This window comes from Anas platyrhynchos, chromosome 5 (genome assembly GCF_047663525.1).
Source record: "Anas platyrhynchos isolate ZD024472 breed Pekin duck chromosome 5, IASCAAS_PekinDuck_T2T, whole genome shotgun sequence".
Lineage (NCBI taxonomy): Eukaryota > Metazoa > Chordata > Aves > Anseriformes > Anatidae > Anas > Anas platyrhynchos.
Genome location: NC_092591.1, coordinates 30,894,669 through 30,922,572, shown reverse-complemented (window position 1 = coordinate 30,922,572; position 27,904 = coordinate 30,894,669). Strand labels below are relative to the sequence as shown.

The 27,904-nt window shown below is 42.5% G+C and overlaps 1 protein-coding gene across 1 annotated transcript; it reads right to left on the bottom strand.

The window, feature by feature from the left end:
* CDHR5 (cadherin related family member 5) lies at positions 1-27,436 on the bottom strand. Its single transcript, XM_027458884.3, has 25 exons — positions 27,235-27,436; positions 26,837-27,015; positions 25,904-25,954; positions 25,464-25,556; positions 25,257-25,355; positions 24,474-24,584; positions 23,946-24,122; positions 23,452-23,542; positions 22,081-22,178; positions 21,087-21,293; positions 20,610-20,726; positions 19,033-19,108; positions 14,667-14,845; positions 13,733-13,783; positions 13,293-13,385; positions 13,072-13,170; positions 12,281-12,391; positions 11,753-11,929; positions 11,259-11,349; positions 9,891-9,988; positions 8,902-9,108; positions 8,366-8,482; positions 6,789-6,864; positions 3,628-3,779; positions 1-2,492 (listed from the first exon to the last, which is right to left on the bottom strand). Exons 1-25 carry the CDS (start codon positions 27,311-27,313, stop codon positions 1,956-1,958), a joined length of 3,366 nt encoding a protein of 1,121 aa, XP_027314685.3. The 5' UTR covers positions 27,314-27,436; the 3' UTR covers positions 1-1,955.
* Positions 27,437-27,904: the final 468 nt, after the last annotated feature.

The window sequence follows — 27,904 nt, the reverse complement described above, 5'->3', positions numbered from 1 at the left end:
TTTCTGGGCAAATAGCTTTATTGCAGTAAGGACGAAAGCTTTCCATATCTCAGTCTCCACCTTCAGCAAAAGTGCAGCTCCTGAAGTCCACACACAGCGAGGTTAGCTCTCCTCAGAGACAGGACAACAGAGATGAGCACTAACAACACTGGGATGGGGAGATGTACAGAAACAAAGTATAAACCTAGATGAAAGCCTGCTCAGAAGTGATTGTCCTGTGTTTTGGTGTAGATGAGAATCCCGGCAGACGTATTTTGGTTTCACTCTCTTAAGGGTTTATCTAGATTAAAGGAAGAAATGTGGAGATTTGCCCTGCAGGGCAAAGGCAGGAGTACTTATTGTTGTTGCTTCTCTCAAAGGACACTTATAATGTTACAGTTCTGTGCTGTTGTGCTAACCTGAGCAAGTGAGATAAAGATTTGTGACCCAGGTTTATCGTCCCTGTCTTACTGAAAGTTTAATGCTCCACAGCCCGCATCTGCCCTGAGCTAGCCCCCCAGTGGAAAACCAGCAGCAGCACGAATTTTGTGTTGATAGATCAGAAGATTCAAATGCACACGGCCATGTTCTCAGTCAGTGGAAAACATCCCGGTTTTTGATTGCCAGCTGGGAGAAGCAATTTGCTGTTGTGAATCTGGACTGAAGTACCAATCCCCATGCTGCCAGGCAATGGAGTATTATCTTTGCTGAACTGATGGCAGGACCACAGCTGAAGACAAGATTGCTGAAAGATGAGGGAGGATTGAGGGAGGAGTCCATCATGTTAGCAGCCTTTCTAGCACAAACCTAGGCTCAAAAGCCACACACGGCAGAGATTACTTGCTCTCAGCGAACTACCTCCTTTTTCAGGCTACAGCTCAGCCCTCGGTGAATCCTGAAGATTGTATTTCACCAGTAAAAGAGCCTGCTGGGCTTCTCATGAATGGAGAAAGGTGGGAATGCAAAGAGGCTTGCATCCACAAGTGAGGGGCAGAGAAGGCAGTGATGTCAGGCACTTGGAAGCAAATGCTGACCTCCACTTTCAGTGACAATGAAGTCCCTTTTATAAGGGATACCTCGAGTCCTGCTGGACAAAGGACACAATGGGAAGCAACGTGCTGACCTACATCCAGCACCCCAGAATGATATCTATTGCTGCCAAAATCCCTGGGAGCTGGAAATACCCCTGGCATTTTGTCGGCAGGTTCTGGCAGAAGCTCTTATCTGGCCCACAAGGTACAGCACGATTAGTTGTCTTGTGACATAGAAAAATGTGTGGCAAAGTCCTTAGGAAAGAGCATGTGATCCGTCCTTGCTTATCATTGATGGAAGAAACAGCAGCTCCCGAGCATTTGAACACCCGCTTACTGGCAAAAAGGTGACCTGTTGTGGCACTCCTGCTGCTCCCAGTCTCCTTGAATGTCATGCCAGTTGCTTGTGCTGGGGTGCAGAGAGCATAGCCAAGCCCTGATGTGTGCTCCTGGATGCAGTCATATGAGCAACTGCAGAGTGACTTGTGCTGGCTTATGCCCTGCAGCTGGCATCAACCTGCAACACCCTAACGGGAACAGCCAAGCAGTCAGTGCTGGCTCAGTTACCCACCAGGCGGAGATGAGGGCATTGGATTGTGCAATTAAATTGCTACCATGAGCTGAGTTAACTGCTTCAAAGTCAGTGTAGCTATCTCTCTGCTATTCCTGCAGCCAGTATGGGAAATGTGATGTAGGGGACTCCAGGGCAAACAGGCAGAAGGGTGGAGAGATGAGACATGTTTTCCCCATCCAAAATCCCATGTGGTGTTTCAAGGTCTTGTTAAGAAGTTAAATTAATTGTAATCTGGCTTTAATCTCTGCATGCAGGAGAGGCAACTGTGTCCTCCTGCATTCCAGTTAGCCCCAAGCAGAAAGGTGGGCTCCATCTCAGCAAAGCAGCAGAGATTCCCTGATTTCAGTGGGGAGCATACAGGCTTATTTCCATTACACAATAATGCTATCTTGTGACGCTGTGCGAGACATGTTAATCATCACTTCTGCAGCCCCTGACCCTCTGTGGTGATCATCCTTGTCATCTTCTTCCTCCTCATTCTCCTGCAGATCTTGATCACTGTCATCATCATAATCTGATGCATTGTCCTTAATCACTTCAACCTTTTCTCCAGCATCTGGATCCACATCGGTCTTAAACCACACGGCTTTGTAGCCATGATCCCCCTCATTCCTGTCTGTTTTGAGGATAGACTTTACTTCTTTCTCATGCTTAGTGTCTTCTTTCACCTCTTCCTCTTCGTTTTCCTCTTCCTCTTTCTCTTCCACGTCAAAGACGACTGTGGAAGCTGTGGAAGTCTTTGGGAGGCCATCTATTTCTTCTTTAGAAGAGGACAAGAAAAACGATGGCTGCTGTAGCTCAGTTATACCACCATTTTCTGAGCTCTTCTGCTCTTTGGCACTCAGATCTGGGTGTTCATCTTGATTGTAAGCTTGGTTCTCATAGCTCTCAGGGAAATCCTTGGAGAACTACAGGAGGAGAGACGTCTTGTGAGTGCAGTGAAAGAAAATTAAATGGGATGTAGATGTGTGACTAAAGTTACTCATCTGGCCTTTCTTGAATATGTACAAGCAAGACCCTGGACCCTCTTGATGCTGGTGGAGAAATGTTCTCTGATACCAAGTAAACATGCTGCCTACCAAGTCCAGGTCAAATTTCCTGCTATTAGGCAGGAACTCTCATTTTTCTGCTTGTTTTTGTTGTTGTTGTTTGTTTGTTTGTTTTGTTTTTAGCATGTGTGGTTTTTTTTGTTCACTCCCTTCCTTTCAAGAATAAAAAATAAAAACTTAACAACTGCAACAACACACTCTAAACAGTTAAACAGTGCTGTTCTTTCTTTACATGTAGGTGGCAATTACTATGAAGAATTTAGCCTAGCAAATGACCTTAAGGACAGCTTTTCAATCTCAAAACTACTTTAAAACCCAGAGACCATGGAGAATTACTGGGACCATTGGTGATGAAAGATATGTTATTGCCTGGCTATTGTCTAGATGCATTGTTCCTGCATTTTAGGTGTTCAGGGTTGTCTGCCAGCATCCATTTGTTCCTATGCAAACTATAATTCGGCCAGCACTTTGTATTTGAGAATACAAAAGCACTGAGTAGAGCAGGATATGTCATATGCATCGGATACACTTCAGATTAGGTTAAGACAAATTCCCTAGGTGTCCAGTTCCTAGGTGTCCAAAACTTGGTTGTCTAAGGCCAAGCCTTAGGATAGGATAAGAAGTGCTCTTTCTCTCCACTGTCTATCGAGAAAGGATGTGAAGTGGTTTATACCACAGGCACATGATTCTCAGAGACCACCTCTGGACTGTGTCACATTCATCCTAGATTTTGTGCTCTGTGGAGCCGTGCTCCTCTCCTTACTATGTCTGTTCAACTACCATATGGCTCCAGCCTCAGAGGACAAAAAAAGATCAATAACAAACATCACCAAAGTGATACTGCCTTTGCAAATATTGTCTCAGGAATGATTCATCACCGTCACACAAATGTTTAGTATTTGGACAGCCCATCCATATTCTAAGTCTTCCTCAGGTCCCCCCTCCTACCTCTAAGAAATTCTTAATGTGAATCAGGTACAAAAAAGTGACTTACCTTTTTATTTATTAGGAATTTGACCGTAGTCCCATAATGTTTGTATATCATCAGTCCAAGGAAGATTAAGGTAATCAGCAACAGTGCTGCTAAGATACCACCTAAGATACCCATATCCTGTGCAGTGTATAACTTATCAGAGGTGATTTTATCTACAAAAAAAAAGCAAACCAATGTTACAAAGTCTAAAAATGGCAACGAGCTTTTAAGCACAACACTTCATTGTGAGCAAAGCTCTGAACAGTTTTTGAAGGGCAAAGAAGCACCCTGTGCAGTAGAATGTGGCAGTGATATATTTAATGTCATAGAAGGCCATTCATTTTCTGTCCTAGAAGCAGAGGTTTCTATTAAAGTGGCCACTCACCGAATATTATAGCTTGCAAGAAGTTACATAAAGTGGAAATAGCATCTATTTACTAGACTATGATGTTTACCCTATGGTTTATTTAAACAAATATGTACATGACTGTATTAGGCAAGCAGAAGTAGAGCTAGGTCAATCTTGTCTGTTCCCTCTTCACCCATTTCCACCAGCATGCAAAAATGAGGCATGTTTGTAAATATGTATGTGAAAATGTAAAGCTTTCTTTAATGCGGAACTTCACCTCTGATACTAATGAGCATGTTAGAACAGGAAATAAAAATAGAAAAACAATGTGCTCCTTGGAAGGAGAGGAATTGACTCTGGCGTCAATATGACCAGCCAGGTCAGGTCTGACTTCTTTGTATATTAGCAGATGAGGGTACAATAGTATCTTGGTTATGCTGATAAATGCAAAGGTACTAGAAACCATGTTTATGGCCAAAGAAAGGGATTATGTCATGAAGGTGTTTGTTGGAAGGATTTTTGCTGAATTTGTTATTGTAATTTTCTTCTTGAAACTGATTCCTGTCCCCATACTAGACGTATCAGGCTCTTTGTGACAGAGGAGAGTCCTTTTCACCTCCAGGAGAAGACAAGTAGTCTCACAGCTCCCTAGGACACATACTTTTTCTCACTTAGCAGACTTTTAGTGACTCTTTTTAGTTAGTGACTCTAACAGGAGTGATGGACACATGGGCACTATTCAAGCAGCAGCTTGGAGAAACTCAGCACTGCCCGGCCTGGGTTAACTCTGGGGTCTCTCATCTCTGCCCAACACTTGCTGTTCCCCAGGATATACCTCAGCTTCATCAGGATGTGGGAAGGAAAAACATTAGAAGGTCCCCAAGACAGTAAACCCTTTTGTGCCCTCTTTGTAGCTGTAGCAACACATATCAACCTCCTCAGGAACTGCGTATGCTTTCAGCCACTGGGCAGCGTAAGCATATTTGTATGGAGATCAACATTACAGTGGAGAGACAGTAACTTCTTCAGAGCTAATCAGCTGTACTTGTTGTTGTCAGTGGGATTCTTTGTTTTTAAGTTTTTTGGCTTCATGTTGTAATGTAAATTAATCTCTTTAAAGTTTAATGATTAATGAAACACAATTTTATTCTCCTGCTGATCTGTTTATGACAACGAACTCTGAGCACCCTCTCTGCATTTTATCGCACCCTCAGTTTATCATTAATACACTGGTGAGGCTTTAGGACGTCAGTGAATTTTCACTTCTAAACCATGTCTCCTAGGGAGCCACAGCCCACAGAGCTGATGTGAAGCTCCACCGCCCTTAACTCCTTCTGTGCTGTGCAGCACCCAGTGCCTCCATCAAAGCTAGCTCAGCTTGCTGGGATGACTCATGCTGAAATCCACGTAGGCTGGCTCTGGCACCAATGTCTCAGAAACCAGAGGTCAATGTACAGTCACCGCTTCTCGGAAAGAAGGCATACTGAAAAGAACTCTTTTTTTCCCCATGGATGTTGTGACACTTAGTAAAGCACCCTCTAACCAATTGCACACACACTCCTTAACATCACCTATTTGAGCTGAGGGTTAAATAGCCTACTGTTTAGCCAGGCAAATGGTAATCTCATCCTTATTTGAGCCATTCCTGCATGCTAGCTGTAGTACAGAAAAAAGCACAAATCCCCTCACAGGCTCTGAACCATTCAGTGTAATTTCCCTCTACTTCATTGTATAGTCACCAGCATCATTATTTTGTGGGGTTTAAATAGCAAGTGTAACATGTAAAAGATGCAGTCACCTGTTGGTACATCTGCTTGGAGCATTAACACCTTGCTGTACTGACACCTGAGCTAGCCTGCTGCTGAGCTGGACTGTGTCACCTAAAGTTGTGCTTAGGTGATTTTAATGCAGACGGTGTTTTCAACTGTGAATTGACACTACCATCAGGGATACCAAATTTACACCCAGGATCCCACTGTTTTCATCCTCCAGTAATCCTCACAATGGCGGTGGCTCTGAGGATGAAGTAATCGAAAAGCCCAATTGGGGCGTTCAAGCACACATCAGGTTGAAGTCAGTGAAGTCTGGGCATGATCTACCTGCCCTGATGTGAAAATGCACAAAATTGATTCCTCTCTATTCAGAGTGTAAAAAGCTTCATAAGCCTCAAATCTAACTGATTTATAAGAGAAATTTCTAAGTACAGAAGAGTAGGCTATTTTTACCTCAGCAAATCCAAATGATAGCTGGAGGGTTATGTGTGTAGCCTCATGTCTATCATTTCTCATGGGTCATTTTTCCTGGAAAGGCCTTAAAATCTTGGAGTATAAGAATTTGTCCTGACCTGAGTAGAAAATGCCAAGGCTCATGAGGAAGCCTGGCTTTGTGGGGGTGTGCCAACTTCTGTCTGCTCCTGCATAAGACAGGAAATTATGCTGCAGTTTTCTCTAGTTTTAGTCAAAAAAAGGAACAAGGATGTACCAAGGTGTCAGGGCCATCCTCCTCTGACATTCTGGGTAATTTTTGACTCACAAAACACTATGAAGCAACTACAGATTTAATTTTGAAATAAAAAGAAGAGATGCTACATCACACAGCACTGCTTAAAGCCTCAAAAGTTCATCTGAGTCACGTGGTGACCATATCCTAAGGATGTCTTTTGAGCATTTTCTCTGTCATAGCCACCATAGGACCTCCAGTAGATATAGGGTTGGCCTTAGCCCAGGCCCACAGACTTCACTGTGTGACCTATCATTGCCAGTTTGTCCATGAAAGTGGAAAAGACTCCCCAGTCACCTCACTGTACCAGAAAGCCAAGAGATATCCAGCCTACCTGTAGCAGTAAAGACAATCTCCACCACGATGATGGTGCTCGCCTCCTGCAGACTCACTGTATCTTTTGCAACAGCCTGGGTGAACATGGGGAAGAGATAGTTTAGGGACTTTCTAGATTTATATCTTTCTCTCAAGGGAAGTGGTGGACCCTTTGGGGACAAAGTACCTCGTCCATATCCTTATCATGTCTTCAAAATAACCCAATATCCTTGCATTGTAGCAGAGGCAGTCTGGTCACAGGAGAAGAGTTCTGAAAAGTCCCTGTCCCCTCAGCCAAAACCACATTCATCATTTGTAAAAAGCTTTGCAGTACAGTGCAATGCTGTACACCGGCAATGAGGTAGTGGGGGACAGCAGCAGCATGATGTTGGCACGCCTTTTTACCCTGCAAGCAGCTGTCCATGTAGCTAAAATATTGCTGTAGTCAAGCTGTGTCAGATAGCTCCAGAGGACATGGTATTGTACCAGGCAAACTTTAGCATTGCCATTTGGCACTGGCAGGCAGGTGGGCAACATGAATATGTTCTTCTTAGAAAGTCTAGAATTATTAGCTGCTTCTGTGGTCATCTTGATCCGAGCAAAAAAAGTACTGGATTTACAGAATCACAGAATCAGAGAATGGCTGAGGTTGGAAGGGACCTCTGAAGATCATTGAGTCCAACCTCCCTGTCCAGCAGGGTCACCTAACACATGGTGCACAGAATTGCATCCAGGTGGGTTTTGAAAATCTTCAGAGAAGGAGACTCCACAACCTCTCTGGGCAGCCTGTCCCAGTGCTCTGTCACCCTCACAGTACAGAAGTGCCCTCTCATATTCAGATGGAACCTCCCATGCTTCATTTTTTTCCCATTGCCTCACATCCTGTCGCTGGCCTCAACTGAAAAGAGACTGGTTCCATACTCTTAACACCCTGACCTCAAATATTTATACACATTGATGAGGTCTTCCCTCAGTCTTCTCTTTTCCAGGCTAAATACAACCAGCTCTCCCTGTCTGTCCTCATACGACAGGAGCTCCAGTCCTCTGATCACCTTAGGAGCCCTCCTCTGGACTCAATATTAGCACAGTATTTTCTCCCTCTGAGAATAAACTTAAGCAGCCTCTGTTCTGTACCTATGAAGTCTGCAATGTCTCTTAGGTGGTATGTATGGGGGAGGGGGAATAATTAAAAATAAAAATCTGGTAGGTTTCTCTTTTGGGGTAGAAATTGGGGGATTAATTTAGATTTTATATTTTCTGCTTTATTTATTTATCTTTTAGTCCAAACCAGACTGTGGGACAAGGGTCCTAAAATCTCCCCAGTTGACCTTTTGCTTGTCTCCAATGATATTTTCCACAGGAGGACAGAGGAAACATTTTTTCAGCTAGCACCAGATGGTAGCTTACATGTATGTCACGCAGAGTGCATTCACTACCACTACATCTCCCTCCATCCCTATACATTTGTGATACAAATGGTTGGGGCAAGGACTGTCCTTTCATTATATTCCACATCTAATGGAATTCCACCCTTGGTGCTTCTCTGTCAGAAAATCCTTCCTTCCACAACCCTGGCAAAATATGAAGTTGTCCTACCTCCATGATTACAGTCTCTGGTGACAGCAGATTGACATTGGTCAGGATGAGTCCATCTCTGGTTGCAACGAAGTTAGTGCTGTTTTTTATGTAGTATTCAATGTTTGGGTTGAATTTCTGAAAAGCCAGAAATGTGAATGATTAAACCACACAGTGCTTTGCATGCATATTTGTAACAACCTGTCAGCAGGACTTGTCAAATATGCCTGAAGTATAAGTGGGTGTTATAGTACAGTAAATAAACATGAACGAAAGGAAGTTTGAACTCGGGTGTATTCACCCTCTTGCTCTGAGTTTAAGAATGTATACTAAAAGTTTTGCCCCCCCCCCCCCAAAAAAAAAAAAAAAAAGTCCCAAGTCTTATCCACCATACTGTAAATGATTCTGATCTATGTAAAAGTCCCAGATAAATATGATTTGGGACAGTAGAGGAAAGCTAGCATTTGTCTCTCCCCACCTCCCCTTCCTTATGTTTTCTTATCCTGCTTTAAGACTGAAGCAGTAAGGAAGAATTCAGTGCATTTTTGGTTTCTTACATCAGGGAAGTCACCATCTTCTGCTTTTATCATCAGGGGACTTGAAGGATCCTCAGCTTGGAAGACAAGGCTTTTTGGGGCCGCACCAACAGATACTATTCCTGTGTAGCTACTGGGCTCAAAGTATGGTGCATTGTCACTTTTATTGATGACCTTAATCTCCACACTGACTATGGAGTATTTCTGTTTGTTGTTGACTTGGGCGGCCTGGAGAGACACGTACACAGGAGAAAGACAGAGAGACAGAGAGAAAGAGAAATGCTAGTCTTTTCCTGTTAGTGACAAGACATAAGAGGTTAGGTTTGGACCAAAATGTGTTCTAACACAGGGTTCTTTCCATCATTTTCAGTGAGTTTTGGGCCAGGCCTATCACAGGGGACCTTATGTTTTGGGGTCCGTGTGCCTTTGCTTGCTTCTGCAGTTGGCCATCCACAGTATCTTGGTCTAGCCCTAGAATCTAGATGTGGCTCTTAATAAAGGTCAGCTCTGGACAAATTGTCATGCCCAAGTACAAAGCAGTAGGATTCCAACACCAGCAAACAGAGACTGTTCAAATTCACAAGGGATTAGGTCAGTTCTGTTACTAAGAGTCCACATCTTTCTGGGTGCAGGGAGTGCTTTGTGTAACCAAAAGAGGAGCTTGTTTCTAGGAGTGAGTTACTTTAGCTACTTTAAGACAAGCCCCCCCTACAGAAAGCCTTCCAGTTATGTTCATCTATACTTCGAACTCAGCAGGAGAGACTTGCTAAGGTAACTTGCTTTGATGGTGCTACCCACACATAAGAGAAAACGCCTCAACTCCTGCAAGGGTTTTGCATGTAAATTCGTATAAGATACTGCTCAAAAACTTGGTCTAAATACTTCCACAATAAAGGGTGTGAACAAGTTAGCTTTCATTATTAATGTAATTGACTCCTGGCACAGCAAGACTGATGCTCCCTAGAAGGCCAGCTATGCTGGATGGCTGAATGCAATATCATCAGACTTACCATGACCTGCAGTAGGTACGAGTCTGGGGAAGTAGCTGCTTTGTTCATAGTTAGATTTCCTGTGTTCGCATCCACTGAGAATGTATTATCCACATTCCCTAAAGAAATTGAAAGACTATTAAAACACTGGATACCTTCATAAAGGGATTTGGAACTCATTGCTCATTTTTCCACATATTGGCGACAACAAACCCCAGGCAATGATGCCATTGTCCTTGCCTCTCCCACCTTGTTGGGTGGGGGTTCATCTTAAACAGCTCTAGGCATCTACCAGGCAGACATCTCTACCTGACCTTGTTACCTAGGCTGTAAAGAGAAAGGGACATCTTAGTGCATTGTTTATCTGACTCATGGACATTGGCCTCAACATAAGCTGCATTCAGCTCTGGAAACATCTATTTTTCTCTGCTGCCTGCAAAAGGAGCCTAGACACAGAGACCTTCTCGTATTGATGTAGGGGTAGAAATCAACCTCCTACATGAGCCATCTGTCTTCGAGTCATAAAACCATCTATGTTGGATATACATTAAAATATATGTTCAATTTTTTGCTTATTTTCCTCACTTTGAGATACTGTGGGCTTTATTTAGACAAGGGTCCCCAGTATGGGGTTCCCTTTTTACTGTGGGGGACTGAGGTCACACTACCTCCAAAATGCCAGTGGAATTTGAGGTTCTTTAGCATCTCTATTGTCAGGAGTATATTCACAGATATGGTGCCATGTAGAACAAATAAGAGAGATGAACAACTGATCACTCCACCTGACCAATATGATCTGCCTTTGCCTTGATCATTAATCAAGAACTCACTGTTAATAATAATAATCCTTTGAATGAGAAGGTGGCCCGGTCTCCCAGTCAATGATTGGGCAATCAGTTCACTATATTCAAGTAAACTTTTTGAAATCAAGGTTAAAACAGGGCAGATTAGACAGTGGCAATGAACAGTGGAATAAGAGCATTGTTTCTGGTGATAAATGAAAATGATGCTGATGATGAGGGAGTTTTTAGGTTCAGCTCAAAGACTATGAAAGTGGTATGACCAGACTGGCAAAATCAGGTCTAAAATCTTAAAGATAAAACACATCATTCTCCTCCCCACGCCCCCCCCAAAACAAAAGTCTTTCTGAAACAGACTTCATGGAGCTTGGCTTATGGGTCTGCAATTCTCTTCCTCTTCCTTTTTGTACAGCCTGTTTCTCTACTTAATCCAATGTGCTGTGTATCTAATTATTTTGGGGCAGAAATAGAGGGGCAAATCTCCAGGCCCTCAATTCTCAAGTGCTGTGCAGGGCATCCCCTCTTGGCAGCAGATAGTGTAGGAATGTACAAGCAAGGCTGCTTGGAGAAGGTGAGAAATTCTACTCACCACCAACTATACTGTACACAATTTTTTCATTTATAGTGTAGTCCGGATCTTTAGCATAGATGGGCCCTGGATCCAGGGTGAGTGGTTCTTTCTGCAATAGAAAGGCAAAGTGTTACACAGCACACTACAGCACCAAATCCTATTAGCACTCTCCCATTCCATCATGGCTCTGCTGGTTCAAACTGTGAGAATGCCATTTGTTGTATATTATATTATATATTATGGGGGATGGATGTAACAGGGGAGAGGTGAGAAGGCCTACAGCAAAGAGTTTTCCTTCTCTTGCCTCTCCTGCAACATGATGTAGGAACAAGGACAAGCAGTGCTCCTCTGAGTGAGGGGAACTTCCACTTTCCAGGATGATGAAGACTCCTTGTCATGCTGAATTATCTGCATTTATGTCTGGAGATCAGCACAAGCTCTAGAAAATTATTAGGCACTACCCACTACCAAGAAAATAGCATCAGGGATACAGTTTGGTCATGCCTACTTACCGACATCTCGGATATATTGACTCTTCCAGAATAGGGGCTACTGATGCAAATGCTTTTGTCCCCGTCAATGAAGCTACAGGGTAGGAACCAGGGTGGTTTGGTGTCAGCTTGCTCAATAATTATGTTTATTGTTGCAGTAGCTGTGTGGGTGATTTCGTTGCTGCTCACAGGCCTGTCCTGTATCCAGAAGCAAAGCATATTTGTAAACTGCAAGTTTTATTGCCAAAAGGACCCACCTGCAAAAGCCAGTGACCCAGGGTCTTTTAGCTGTTTTAACTCCATTCTCTCTGAGGAGAGACAGTTTATATGAAATTAGCAAAAGCAGTTAATTAGATGCTGACACCAGTGGACTGAATGCTACTCTGGATGCAGTCAGTGTGGTTATGGAGGATAGAAAGCTGCTCCAAATCCACTGCCTCCAGTATCCACCCTCCCTCTTGCCACCCCAGAGATCTCCTGTTCAGATTTGCCCTCTAGTTAAGAGACGTTATGGCATATGAGGCATTTTTTTCTGCCTAAAGAACTTACCCTTGCATACAAGAACAATGTTGTTGAGTTAAGTTTATCATAATCTAATTGTTTTTGCAAATATATTTCAGGATTATTGATTCCTTTTATGGCAAAATAATTGGTGGTGTCCTGGGGAAAAATAAATAAATAAATGGAAAAGCTTTATTAGCATACTTGATCACAGACATGTTGAAAATACTGCTCATTGCTATGTTTGTCATCCCACATTTTTTTTATATATATTTTTTAAATTTTTACTTCTAGCAGACCCTTCCAGATTTCCAATCTATCCTGGAATCAGTCTAACTGTACTTACAATTTGTTTCTCACTTTATCAAGCAAACCCCTTAAGATCGAGCAAAAAAAAAAAAAAAAAAAAGGGCACTAAACTGGCACCTGGGGAGAGTCAGGCCTGCCTTTGGCTTTGACAAAGACTTCTTCGGTGATTTTGGGCAACTCATATCTCCACTCTGTATAGGCACTGTAGACAAAGAGACAATAACTCCTTTTTTTCCCCTATCTGACTCAGTGCAATTCTGAACTCTGTAAGGTGCAAAGGTCTCTCCTGGTGTATTTACAGACCATCCCAGCATGACTTCCCTGGATCATATGGTTCAGAATATCCCAGTTGAAAGTGTAGTCTGTATAATGTAATAAAAGTATGAGCACTAGAAGAATTCAATACCAGAAATACCAATTGTTCCAGTCTGCTAGCCAAACCAATGCTTGTACTTAACAAAAAGCTAACTTAACAAAAAGCTTTTACTTACTTTTTTTTTTTTTTTTTCTCCCCAAAGAAAGATGCTCACCTGCACTGTTGAATTGAGTTCATAATAGATGTTGTCCAGATCAGCATCACTAGCACTTAAATCTTCACGGGGTATAATGGTTGCATTCACTTTTGTGTCCTGAAACAAAGTTGTGGTTATTTTCTCTGTGAAATTGGCTGAAGACCTCTCTCTGGTAATTATTCCTTAGTCCCATAGCACTGGTTGACCCAGTGCCCTCTTCATTTATGTGAAACTCTTACCTCAGGAAGAGTTATGGTGAGACTTGTTTGCTTAAACACTGGAGTGTTATCGTTCAGATTGATAATGCTCACAATAATTTGAAAAGTGTCTGTCTGCAGAAATGGAAAAATCAGAGAATCAAACACAAAGGTAAGATTGTTAGGGGCTGATCCCAGTTTGCAGAGTGATGGAGATGAAGGTTTGAGAAGCACAGCTGGTGGGTGCTGAACAGGGCTGGGTTTTGCAGACAGCCCACAGGGTGTGGGGTTTGTAGTTTGCTCCCACATCTCCCTATTCACAGAGCCTTGAGTGCTCTTTCTTTAACTATTAGAGGATTGTGTATGCCTGGAAAGAAAAGGATGGCTCTTAACCCTGGTCTGTGGAATAGGAAGAGACAAGGAAAGTAAGTGCTTCCCTGCAATACCTTGTAAGAGAACTGAGTGTTTGGAAAAGCACTCACCTGCCCAGAAGTGTCCCGGCAAACCACATCCGCTATCAGCACGGTATCAGTCTGTATGCAAAAACAAAACCCGAGCCATTTTAGAAACAAGCCAAAATATACTGACTTTTTCTGAAGTAAATGAGACAAATGCATGCATTGGAGAATCAAAAGGGCTTTTCTTGTTTTTGGGCATATCTAACATTTCCCTCCTTTCTTTTGCAGCCATCCATCAGTGCTGGGCCCTTGGTTTACTAGGGTCAAAGCTGACTGATTCACCGTCTTCTTTCTTTGTGATTCCTGTAACCTGGTGGTAGAGCTAATCAACCATTTTCTCCCACTTAAGGAAAGTTCAAACAGATTTCTTTTTAAATCGAATGAAACAGAAATATGTCATGCACCAAGTGCAGCATTTCCTGCAGGGTATTACCTCTGTCTGCTGTTCTTCATGCAAATATGGGATTCTACATTAGGGGAATGGCAGTTTAAGGACACTTGTTGCTGCATGCAGAACTCTTTAGGTAGGTAAAATAATTTAGCTGCGACCTAACTGAACGCATTGACCTTTTATACTGCTTTTATGCTCAACATAAGATTACCTCACCGCTCAGCACTGTATTTCATACACGCAAATAAGGATCATTTTACATGCATCCTGGAGAGCTCTGAACACCACAGTTGTCACACTTCTGTTTTTAAACCTCCACCTTGCTTTAATTCATATAGATTCATTGAAGGAAGGTGACAGCAGGCATACAATGCAACCCCCTCCTCCCTGCCCTCTGCCTGTGCAAGGGCTGATCTCCCTAGTAGTGAACTAAAGCACAGTGAAGATATTTCCTAGATACTTTATACATAGACTACAAATCCCTGGAAGTCCAAGACCCCAGCTTGAAACCTACTGCTTCCCAGCATTATCCATCTCATCCGTACAGCCTGCCAGCTAAAAGCTTACCTCATAGTCCACACTTTTGACCAGCTGCAGCTGAGACCCCTCAATGGTAAAATAACTGGCATCTGACGAGGAAGGATCAATCGTTGCAGTGAAACCTGCTTCCGAATTGATAGTGGTCACATTGTATCCAGGAGGATTATTTTCTTCAACGCTTGGTTTATTTTCAGAGGCAGAACATCCTGGAAAAACACACAAATGAGATACAAATTTGCCCAGGTATTCATGTTGTGACACAATTGCGTGAGACATGAGACCCTGCTGGTTACCACTGAAGAGAAAGCTCTTGAACAAAGCTGTCTTAAAATAAGACTGTAAAAATCCTTTGCCAGCTGCAATGGTACAAGCTGGTGCCACAGGGATTATTATCCTGTGGTCACAGACCTCCTGCAACAACTTACCTAGTTGTTGTGCTGAAACTTGTGCTATGAAGGGCAGTAGAAAGAGCACAGAAGTGAGAAGCAGGTGAGAAACATCCATGGTGAGCTGCTAGTCATTGAAGAAATACTTTTCTAATTAAGCTGATCCTCTTCTCTCCCTGTTTCTCCCAGTGCTGTCTCCTGCATGAACTGCTTCACGAAGGCAAAAAACATTGGCTGGCTGGAATGGATTGCTCGAGTTCAACCTTTGCCTCTTTGCCTCATTGGATGACTTATAAGACATTAACTGGTCACAGAACATGATAACGCATAAATTCCCATTACTACTTTGTTCCTGAGTCTTTCCTCCTTTAAACTCTCTTTAGCAACAAGGGAATATTTGAAGCATTTTAGAACTCACACCCAAGTTCCCTGAGACAAGCATTAGCAAGAAAGAATATGAGAGCTGACAATTCAGAAGTTGTCTGTATACTCCAGACTTTCCTGTTGGGGTAGAAGTGGTGAAATCTATTTTTCTTACATGCCAGAGATATTGTCTATTTTGGCCAGATCTCTTATTGAAACAAGTCGTAATAATACTAATACAGCCCCAACGGGCTTACTTACTTTATTCAGACTTCTTCTGCATGGCCTATGTCCCCCTTTATAACAGGTTTTGCTTTCCAATCCATGACCTCTGGTTTCTCTCTTCTAGTTTCAGTTTGTCATGTTGTTGTTGGGTTGAGATGGCAGCTCTGGAGGAGCCAAGAAGTTGGGTTTTCCTGCTTATTCTATGTCTTGGACCCGTTGTTTCCACAAGATTTTATTTTATTTTATTTTATTTTATTTTATTTTATTTTATTTTATTTTATTTTATTTTATTTTATTTTATTTTATTTTATTTTATTTTATTTTATTCTCTCTCAGAGTGTCCCTACCAGCTGAAATGTTTGAGGATAGCTGACAGCTGGCTTTGGGGTGCTTCTTCTTTCACTTCTTCTTGTCAAACAACATGTCAAGACCTGAAGGGGCATAGGCATATGATTCTTAACCAGAATTTTGTCCAGTATGGGAGCAAATCTCTTCAGAGGGTCTGTTGGTTGAAGATGACAAAAGTCTGGACTGGTTTAAGAGAGTAGGAGCTTAGCAGTGGTCCCATCACTTTCTCAGACAGTCCGATTTTATCATGAAGGGGTTGAAAGTAGGAGCGGCACCATGCAGAAAGCACCAAGCAGTGGCTTAGTGCCTTACTGTGCTAGTGTTTACATAAGCTGGACTTTGCCCAAACTGTTTAAGCATTTTTTTTTTTTTTTTTTGCCTTCATTTCCCTATATTTAAATTGAGGGGATTAGCCACCATTTTTCTGTTTTATTTTATTTCACAGAGCATGGCCAGAAAGTGCTGCAGAGAAGGGAGCCCTTGTTGCCAGGTGGACAAAAAGAGGCAAATGGAATAACTGTGCCTCAGTCTCTCTCCTCCCTGAGCAAAGTCTTATTTCTTTATGATAAGTCTTTCTTTCAGAGCAAGATGACTTGATGCCAGTCTGATTTATCTATAAGGCTTCTGCTGTACCTGTTGTTTCACATGTGTTCTCAGCTGTTTCACATGTGCTGCCAGGGGCAGGTGTGCATTACATTGCAAAAGGAATGTCTTTCCTTTTATAAAAAACCTACCATTTTCTGAGGAAGAATCTGCTGAGAATGAAGGTCCTGATGTTTATCAGGTGGGGACTGGGGGATGATGCATTGATGTATCCAGTAACAGGAGCATCTACCGACAGAAAACCTCATATGTGGAGCAAAGATAGGACAAAGGGAGGCAAATTAATGCTCCCACCATTAAAATAGCATAGCAGACTTTTAGTGACTCTTTTTAGTTAGTGACTCTAACAGGAGTGATGGACACATGGGCACTATTCAAGCAGCAGCTTGGAGAAACTCAGCACTGCCCAGCCTGGGTTAACTCTGGGGTCTCTCATCTCTGCCCAACACTTGCTGTTCCCCAGGATATACCTCAGCTTCATCAGGATGTGGGAAGGAAAAACATTAGAAGGTCCCCAAGACAGTAAAACCTTTTGTGCCCTCTTTGTAGCTGTAGCAACACATATCAACCTCCTCAGGAACTGCGTATGCTTTCAGCCACTGGGCAGCGTAAGCATATTTGTATGGAGATCAACATTACAGTGGAGAGACAGTAACTTCTTCAGAGCTAATCAGCTGTACTTGTTGTTGTCAGTGGGATTCTTTGTTTTTAAGTTTTTTGGCTTCATGTTGTAATGTAAATTAATCTCTTTAAAGTTTAATGATTAATGAAACACAATTTTATTCTCCTGCTGATCTATTTATGACAACGAACTCTGAGCACCCTCTCTGCATTTTATTGCACCCTCAGTTTATCATTAATACACTGGTGAGGCTTTAGGACGTCAGTGAATTTTCACTTCTAAATCATGTCTCCTAGGGAGCCACAGCCCACAGAGCTGATGTGAAGCTCCACCGCCCTTAACTCCTTCTGTGCTGTGCAGCACCCAGTGCCTCCATCAAAGCTAGCTCAGCTTGCTGGGATGACTCATGCTGAAATCCACGTAGGCTGGCTCTGGCACCAATGTCTCAGAAACCAGAGGTCAATGTACAGTCACCGCTTCTCGGAAAGAAGGCATACTGAAAAGAACTCTTTTTTTCCCCATGGATGTTGTGACACTTAGTAAAGCACCCTCTAACCTATTGCACACACACTCCTTAACATCACCTATTTGAGCTGAGGGTTAAATAGCCTACTGTTTAGCCAGGCAAATGGTAATCTCATCCTTATTTGAGCCATTCCTGCATGCTAGCTGTAGTACAGAAAAAAGCACAAATCTCCTCACAGGCTCTGAACCATTCAGTGTAATTTCCCTCTACTTCCTTGTATAGTCACCAGCATCATTATTTTGTGGGGTTTAAATAGCAAGTGTAACATGTAAAAGATGCAGTCACCTGTTGGTACATCTGCTTGGAGCATTAACACCTTGCTGTACTGACACCTGAGCTAGCCTGCTGCTGAGCTGGACTGTGTCACCTAAAGTTGTGCTTAGGTGATTTTAATGCAGATGGTGTTTTCAACTGTGAATTGACACTACCATCAGGGAAACCAAATTTACACCCAGGATCCCACTGTTTTCATCCTCCAGTAATCCTCACAATGGTGGTGGCTCTGAGGATGAAGTAATCGAAAAGCCCAACTGGGGCGTTCAAGCACACATCAGGTTGAAGTCAGTGAAGTCTGGGCATGATCTACCTGCCCTGATGTGAAAATGCACAAAATTGATTCCTCTCTATTCAGAGTGTAAAAAGCTTCATTAGCCTCAAATCTAACTGATTTATAAGAGAAATTTCTAAGTACAGAAGAGTAGGCTATTTTTACCTCAGCAAATCCAAATGATAGCTGGAGGGTTATGTGTGTAGCCTCATGTCTATCATTTCTCATGGGTCATTTTTCCTGGAAAGGCCTTAAAATCTTGGAGTATAAGAATTTGTCCTGACCTGAGTAGAAAATGCCAAGGCTCATGAGGAAGCCTGGCTTTGTGGGGGTGTGCCAACTTCTGTCTGCTCCTGCATAAGACAGGAAATTATGCTGCAGTTTTCTCTAGTTTTAGTCAAAAAAAGGAACAAGGATGTACCAAGGTGTCAGGGCCATCCTCCTCTGACATTCTGGGTAATTTTTGACTCACAAAACACTATGAAGCAACTACAGATTTAATTTTGAAATAAAAAGAAGAGATGCTACATCACACAGCACTGCTTAAAGCCTCAAAAGTTCATCTGAGTCACGTGGTGACCATATCCTAAGGATGTCTTTTGAGCATTTTCTCTGTCATAGCCACCATAGGACCTCCAGTAGATATAGGGTTGGCCTTAGCCCAGGCCCACAGACTTCACTGTGTGACCTATCATTGCCAGTTTGTCCATGAAAGTGGAAAAGACTCCCCAGTCACCTCACTGTACCAGAAAGCCAAGAGATATCCAGCCTACCTGTAGCAGTAAAGACAATCTCCACCACGATGATGGTGCTCGCCTCCTGCAGACTCACTGTATCTTTTGCAACAGCCTGGGTGAACATGGGGAAGAGATAGTTTAGGGACTTTCTAGATTTATATCTTTCTCTCAAGGGAAGTGGTGGACCCTTTGGGGACAAAGTACCTCGTCCATATCCTTATCATGTCTTCAAAATAACCCAATATCCTTGCATTGTAGCAGAGGCAGTCTGGTCACAGGAGAAGAGTTCTGAAAAGTCCCTGTCCCCTCAGCCAAAACCACATTCATCATTTGTAAAAAGCTTTGCAGTACAGTGCAATGCTGTACACCGGCAATGAGGTAGTGGGGGACAGCAGCAGCATGATGTTGGCACGCCTTTTTACCCTGCAAGCAGCTGTCCATGTAGCTAAAATATTGCTGTAGTCAAGCTGTGTCAGATAGCTCCAGAGGACATGGTATTGTACCAGGCAAACTTTAGCATTGCCATTTGGCACTGGCAGGCAGGTGGGCAACATGAATATGTTCTTCTTAGAAAGTCTAGAATTATTAGCTGCTTCTGTGGTCATCTTGATCCGAGCAAAAAAAGTACTGGATTTACAGAATCACAGAATCAGAGAATGGCTGAGGTTGGAAGGGACCTCTGAAGATCATTGAGTCCAACCTCCCTGTCCAGCAGGGTCACCTAACACATGGTGCACAGAATTGCATCCAGGTGGGTTTTGAAAATCTCCAGAGAAGGAGACTCCATAACCTCTCTGGGCAGCCTGTTCCAGTGCTCTGTCACCCTCACAGTACAGAAGTGCCCTCTCATATTCAGATGGAACCTCCCGTGCTTCATTTTTTTCCCATTGCCTCACATCCTGTCGCTGGCCTCAACTGAAAAGAGACTGGTTCCATACTCTTAACACCCTGACCTCAAATATTTATACACATTGATGAGGTCTTCCCTCAGTCTTCTCTTTTCCAGGCTAAATACAACCAGCTCTCCCTGTCTGTCCTCATACGACAGGAGCTCCAGTCCTCTGATCACCTTAGGAGCCCTCCTCTGGACTCAATATTAGCACAGTATTTTCTCCCTCTGAGAATAAACTTAAGCAGCCTCTGTTCTGTACCTATGAAGTCTGCAATGTCTCTTAGGTGGTATGTATGGGGGAGGGGGAATAATTAAAAATAAAAATCTGGTAGGTTTCTCTTTTTGGGTAGAAATTGGGGGATTAATTTAGATTTTATATTTTCTGCTTTATTTATTTATCTTTTAGTCCAAACCAGACTGTGGGACAAGGGTCCTAAAATCTCCCCAGTTGACCTTTTGCTTGTCTCCAATGATATTTTCCACAGGAGGACAGAGGAAACATTTTTTCAGCTAGCACCAGATGGTAGCTTACATGTATGTCACGCAGAGTGCATTCACTACCACTACATCTCCCTCCATCCCTATACATTTGTGATACAAATGGTTGGGGCAAGGACTGTCCTTTCATTATATTCCACATCTAATGGAATTCCACCCTTGGTGCTTCTCTGTCAGAAAATCCTTCCTTCCACAACCCTGGCAAAATATGAAGTTGTCCTACCTCCATGATTACAGTCTCTGGTGACAGCAGATTGACATTGGTCAGGATGAGTCCATCTCTGGTTGCAACGAAGTTAGTGCTGTTTTTTATGTAGTATTCAATGTTTGGGTTGAATTTCTGAAACGCCAGAAAAGTGAATGATTAAACCACACAGTGCTTTGCATGCATATTTGTAACAACCTGTCAGCAGGACTTGTCAAATATGCCTGAAGTATAAGTGGGTGTATAGTACAGTAAATAAACATGAACTAAAGGAAGTTTGAACTCGGGTGTATTCACCCTTAAAAAAAAGTCCCAAGTCTTATCCACCATACTGTAAATGATTCTGATCTATGTAAAAGTCCCAGATAAATATGATTTGGGACAGTAGAGGAAAGCTAGCATTTGTCTCTCCCCACCTCCCCTTCCTTATGTTTTCTTATCCTGCTTTAAGACTGAAGCAGTAAGGAAGAATTCAGTGCATTTTTGGTTTCTTACATCAGGGAAGTCATCATCTTCTGCTTTTATCATCAGGGGACTTGAAGGATCCTTAGCTTGGAAGACAAGGCTTTTTGGGGCCGCACCAACAGATGCTATTCCTGTGTAGCTACTGTGCTCAAAGTATGGTGCATTGTCACTTTTATTGATGACCTTAATCTCCACACTGACTATGGAGTATTTCTGTTTGTTGTTGACTTGGGCGGCCTGGAGAGACACGTACACAGGAGAAAGACAGAGAGACAGAGAGAAAGAGAAATGCTAGTCTTTTCCTGTTAGTGACAAGACATAAGAGGTTAGGTTTGGACCAAAATGTGTTCTAACACAGGGTTCTTTCCATCATTTTCAGTGAGTTTTGGGCCAGGCCTATCACAGGGGACCTTATGTTTTGGGGTCCGTGTGCCTTTGCTTGCTTCTGCAGTTGGCCATCCACAGTATCTTGGTCTAGCCCTAGAATCTAGATGTGGCTCTTAATAAAGGTCAGCTCTGGACAAATTGTCATGCCCAAGTACAAAGCAGTAGGATTCCAACACCAGCAAACAGAGACTGTTCAAATTCACAAGGGATTGGGTCAGTTCTGTTACTATCTAAGAGTCCACATCTTTCTGGGTGCAGGGAGTGCTTTGTGTAACCAAAAGAGGAGCTTGTTTCTAGGAGTGAGTTACTTTAGCTACTTTAAGACAAGCCCCCCCCTACAGAAAGCCTTCCAGTTATGTTCATCTATACTTCGAACTCAGCAGGAGAGACTTGCTAAGGTAACTTGCTTTGATGGTGCTACCCACACATAAGAGAAAATGCCTCAACTCCTGCAAGGGTTTTGCATGTAAATTCGTATAAGATACTGCTCAAAAACTTGGTCTAAATACTTCCACAATAAAGGGTGTGAACAAGTTAGCTTTCATTATTAATGTAATTGACTCCTGGCACAGCAAGACTGATGCTCCCTAGAAGGCCAGCTATGCTGGATGGCTGAATGCAATATCATCAGACTTACCATGACCTGCAGTAGGTACGAGTCTGGGGAAGTAGCTACTTTGTTCATAGTTAGATTTCCTGTGTCCGCATCCACTGAGAATGTATTATCCACATTCCCTAAAGAATTTGAAAGACTATTAAAACACTGGATACCTTCATAAAGGGATTTGGAACTCATTGCTCATTTTTCCACATATTGGCGACAACAAACCCCAGGCAATGATGCCATTGTCCTTGCCTCTCCCACCTTGTTGGGTGGGGGTTCATCTTAAACAGCTCTAGGCATCTACCAGGCAGACATCTCTACCTGACCTTGTTACCTAGGCTGTAAAGAGAAAGGGACATCTTAGTGCATTGTTTATCTGACTCATGGACATTGGCCTCAACATAAGCTGCATTCAGCTCTGGAAACACCTATTTTTCTCTGCTGCCTGCAAAAGGAGCCTAGACACAGAGACCTTCTCGTATTGATGTAGGGGTAGAAATCAACCTCCTACATGAGCCATCTGTCTTCGAGTCATAAAACCATCTATGTTGGATATACATTAAAATATATGTTCAATTTTTTGCTTATTTTCCTCACTTTGAGATACTGTGGGCTTCATTTAGACAAGGGTCCCCAGTATGGGGTTCCCTTTTTACTGTGGGGGACTGAGGTCACACTACCTCCAAAATGCCAGTGGAATTTGAGGTTCTTTAGCATCTCTATTATCAGGAGTATATTCACAGATATGGTGCCGTGTAGAACAAATAAGAGAGATGAACAACTGATCACTCCACCTGACCAATATGATCTGCCTTTGCCTTGATCATTAATCAAGAACTCACTATTAATAATAATAATCCTTTGAATGAGAAGGTGGCCCGGTCTCCCAGTCAATGATTGGGCAATCAGTTCACTATATTCAAGTAAACTTTTTGAAATCAAGGTTAAAACAGGGCAGATTAGACAGTGGCAATGAACAGTGGAATAAGAGCATTATTTCTGGTGATAAATGAAAATGATGCTGATGATGAGGGAGTTTTTAGGTTCAGCTCAAAGACTATGAAAGTGGTATGACCAGACTGGCAAAATCAGGTCTAAAATCTTAAAGATAAAACACATCATTCTCCTCCCCACGCCCCCCCCAAAACAAAAGTCTTTCTGTAACAGACTTCATGGAGCTTGGCTTATGGGTCTGCAATTCTCTTCCTCTTCCTTTTTGTACAGCCTGTTTCTTCTACTTAATCCACAATGTTCTGTGTATCTAATTATTTTGGAGCAGAAATAGAGGGGCAAATCTCCAGGCCCTCAATTCTCAAGTGCTGTGCAGGGCATCCCCTCTTGGCAGCAGATAATGTAGGAATGTACAAGCAAGGCTGCTTGGAGAAGGTGAGAAATTCTACTCACCACCAACTATACTGTACACAATTTTTTCATTTATAGTGTAGTCCGGATCTTTAGCATAGATGGGCCCTGGATCCAGGGTGAGTGGTTCTTTCTGCAATAGAAAGGCAAAGTGTTACACAGCACACTACAGCACCAAATCCTATTAGCACTCTCCCATCCCATCATGGCTCTGCTGGTTCAAACTGTGAGAATGCCATTTGTTGTATATTATATTATATATTATGGGGGATGGATGTAACAGGGGAGAGGTGAGAAGGCCTACAGCAAAGAGTTTTCCTTCTCTTGCCTCTCCTGCAACGTGATGTAGGAACAAGGACAAGCAGTGCTCCTCTGAGTGAGGGGAACTTCCACTTTCCAGGATGATGAAGACTCCTTGTCATGCTGAATTATCTGCATTTATGTCTGGAGATCAGCACAAGCTCTAGAAAATTATTAGGCACTACCCACTACCAAGAAAATAGCATCAGGGATACAGTTTGGTCATGCCTGCTTACCGACATCTCGGATATATTGACTCTTCCAGAATAGGGGCTACTGATGCAAATGCTTTTGTCCCCGTCAATGAAGCTACAGGGTAGGAACCAGGGTGGTTTGTTGTCAGCTTGCTCAATAATTATGTTTATTGTTGCAGTAGCTGTGTGGATGATTTCTTTTCTGCTCACAGGACTGTCCTATATCCAGAAGCAAAGTATATTTGTAAACTGCAAGTTTTATTGCCAAAAGGACCCACCTGCAAAAGCCAGTGACCCAGGGTCTTTTAGCTGTTTTAACTCCATTCTCTCTGAGGAGAGACAGTTTATATGAAATTAGCAAAAGCAGTTAATTAGATGCTGACACCAGTGGACTGAATGCTACTCTGGATGCAGTCAGTGTGGTTATGGAGGGTAGAAAGCTGCTCCAAATCCACTGCCTCCAGTATCCACCCTCCCTCTTGCCACCCCAGAGATCTCCTGTTCAGATTTGCCCTCTAGTTAAGAGACGTTATGGCATATGAGGCATTTTGTTCTGCCTAAAGAACTTACCCTTGCATACAAGAACAATGTTGTTGAGTTAAGTTTATCATAATCTAATTGTTTTTGCAAATATATTTCAGGATTATTGATTCCTTTTATGGCAAAATAATTGGTGGTGTCCTGGGGAAAAATAAATAAATAAATAGAAAAGCTTTATTAGCATACTTGATCACAGACATGTTGAAAACACTGCTCATTGCTGTGTTTGTCATCCCACATTTTTTTTATATTTTTTTTTAATTTTTACTTCTAGCAGATCCTTCCAGATTTCCAATCTATCCTGGCATCAGTCCAACTGTACTTACAATTTGTTTCTCACTTTATCAAGCAAACCCCTTAAGATCGAGAAAAAAAAAAAAAAGGCACTAAACTAGCACCTGGGGAGAGTCAGGCCTGCCTTTGGCTTTGACAAAGACTTCTTCGGTGATTTTGGGCAACTCATATCTCCACTCTGTATAGGCACTGTAGACAAAGAGACAATAACTCCTTTTTTTCCCCTATCTGACTCAGTGCAATTCTGAACTCTGTAAGGTGCAAAGGTCTCTCCTGGTGTATTTACAGACCATCCCAGCATGACTTCCCTGGATCATATGGTTCAGAATATCCCAGATGAAAGTGTAGTCTGTATAATGTAATAAAAGTATGAGCACTAGAAGAATTCAATACCAGAAATACCAATTGTTCCAGTCTGCTAGCCAAACCAATGCTTGTACTTAACAAAAAGCTAACTTAACAAAAAGCTTTTACTTACTTTTTTTTTTTTTTTTTTTCTCCCCAAAGAAAGATGCTCACCTGCACTGTTGAATTGAGTTCATAATAGATGTTGTCCAGATCAGCATCACTAGCACTTAAATCTTCACGGGGTATAATGGTTGCATTCACTTTTGTGTCCTGAAACAAAGTTGTGGTTATTTTCTCTGTGCAATTGGCTGAAGACCTCTCTCTGGTCCCATAGCACTGGTTGACCCAGTGCCCTCTTCATTTATGTGAAACTCTTACCTCAGGAACAGTTATGGTGAGACTTGTTTGCTTAAACACTGGAGTGTTATCGTTCAGATTGATAATGCTCACAATAATTTGAAAAGTGTCTGTCTGCAGAAATGGAAAAATCAGAGAATCAAACACAAAGGTAAGATTGTTAGGGGCTGATCCCAGTTTGCAGAGTGACGGAGATGAAGGTTTGAGAAGCATAGCTGGTGGGTGCTGAACAGGGCTGGGTTTTGCAGACAGCCCACAGGGTGTGGGGTTTGTAGTTTGCTCCCACATCTCCCTATTCACAGAGCCTTGAGTGCTCTTTCTTTAACTATTAGAGGATTGTGTATGCCTGGAAAGAAAAGGATGGCTCTTAACCCTGGTCTGTGGAATAGGAAGAGACAAGGAAAGTAAGTGCTTCCCTGCAATACCTTGTAAGAGAACTGAGTGTTTGGAAAAGCACTCACCTGCCCAGAAGTGTCCCGGCAAACCACATCCGCTATCAGCAAGGTATCAGTCTGTATGCAAAAACAAAACCCGAGCCATTTTAGAAACAAGCCAAAATATACTGACTTTTTCTGAAGTAAATGAGACAAATGCATGCATTGGAGAATCAGAAGGGCTTTTCTTGTTTTTGGGCATATCTAACATTTCCCTCCTTTCTTTTGCAGCCATCCATCAGTGCTGGGCCCTTGGTTTACTAGGGTCAAAGCTGACTGATTCACCGTCTTCTTTCTTTGTGATTCATGTAACCTGGTGGTAGAGCTAATCAACCATTTTCTCCCACTTCAGGAAAGTTCAAACAGTTTTCTTTTTAAATCGAATGAAACAGAAATATGTCATGCACCAAGTGCAGCATTTCTGCAGGGTATTACCTCTGTCTGCTGTTCTTCATGCAAATGTGGGATTCTACATTAGGGGAATGGCAGTTTAAGGACACTTGTTGCTGCATGCAGAACTCTTTAGGTAGGTAAAATAATTTAGCTGTGACCTAACTGAACACATTGACCTTTTATACTGCTTTTATGCTCAACATAAGATTACCTCACCGCTCAGCACTGTATTTCATACACGCAAATAAGGATCATTTTACATGCATCCTGGAGAGCTCTGAACACCACAGTTGTCACACTTCTGTTTTTAAACCTCCACCCTGCTTTAATTCATATAGATTCATTGAAAGAAGGTGACGGCAGGCATACAATGCAACCCCCTCCTCCCTGCCCTCTGCCTGTGCAAGGGCTGATCTCCCTGGTAGTGAACTAAAGCACAGTCAAAATATTTCCTAGATATTTTATATACAGACTACAAATCCCTGGATGTCCAAGACCCCAGCTTGAAACCTACTGCTTCCCAGCATTATCCATCTCATCCGTACAGCCTGCCAGCTAAAAGCTTACCTCATAGTCCACACTTTTGACCAGCTGCAGCTGAGACCCCTCAATGGTAAAATAACTGGCATCTGGTGAGGAAGGATCAATCGTTGCAGTGAAACCTGCTTCCAAATTGATAGTGGTCACATTGTATCCAGGAGGGTTATTTTCTTCAACGCTTGGTTTATTTTCAGAGGCAGAACATCCTGGAAAAACACACAAATGAGATACAAATTTGCCCAGGTATTCATGTTGTGACACAATTGCGTGAGACATGAGACCCTGCTGGTTACCACTGAAGAGAAAGCTCTTGAACAAAGCTGTCTTAAAATAAGACTGTAAAAATCCTTTGCCAGCTGCAATGGTACAAGCTGGTGCCACAGGGATTATTATCCTGTGGTCACAGACCTCCTGCGACAACTTACCTGGTTGTTGTGCTGAAACTTGTGCTATGAAGGGCAGTAGAAAGAGCACAGAAGTGAGAAGCAGGTGAGAAACATCCATGGTGAGCTGCTAGTCATTGAAGAAATACTTTTCTAATTAAGCTGATCCTCTTCTCTCCCTGTTTCTCCCAGTACTGTCTCCTGCATGAACTGCTTCACGAAGGCAAAAAACATTGGCTGGCTGGAATGGATTGCTCGAGTTCAACCTTTGCCTCTTTGCCTCATTGGATGACTTATAAGACATTAACTGGTCACAGAACATGGTAACGCATAAATTCCCATTACTACTTTGTTCCTGAGTCTTTCCTCCTTTAAACTCTCTTTAGCAACAAGGGAATATTTGAAGCATTTTAGAACTCAGACCCAAGTTCCCTGAGACAAGCATTAGCAAGAAAGAATATGAGAGCTGACAATTCAGAAGTTGTCTGTATACTCCAGACTTTCCTGTTGGGGTAGAAGTGGTGAAATCTATTTTTCTTACATGCCAGAGATATTGTCTATTTTGGCCAGATCTCTTATTGAAACAAGTCGTAATAATACTAATACAGCCCCAACGCGCTTACTTACTTTATTCAGACTTCTTCTACATGGCCTATGTCCCCCTTTATAACAGGTTTTGCTTTCCAATCCATGACCTCTGGTTTCTCTCTTC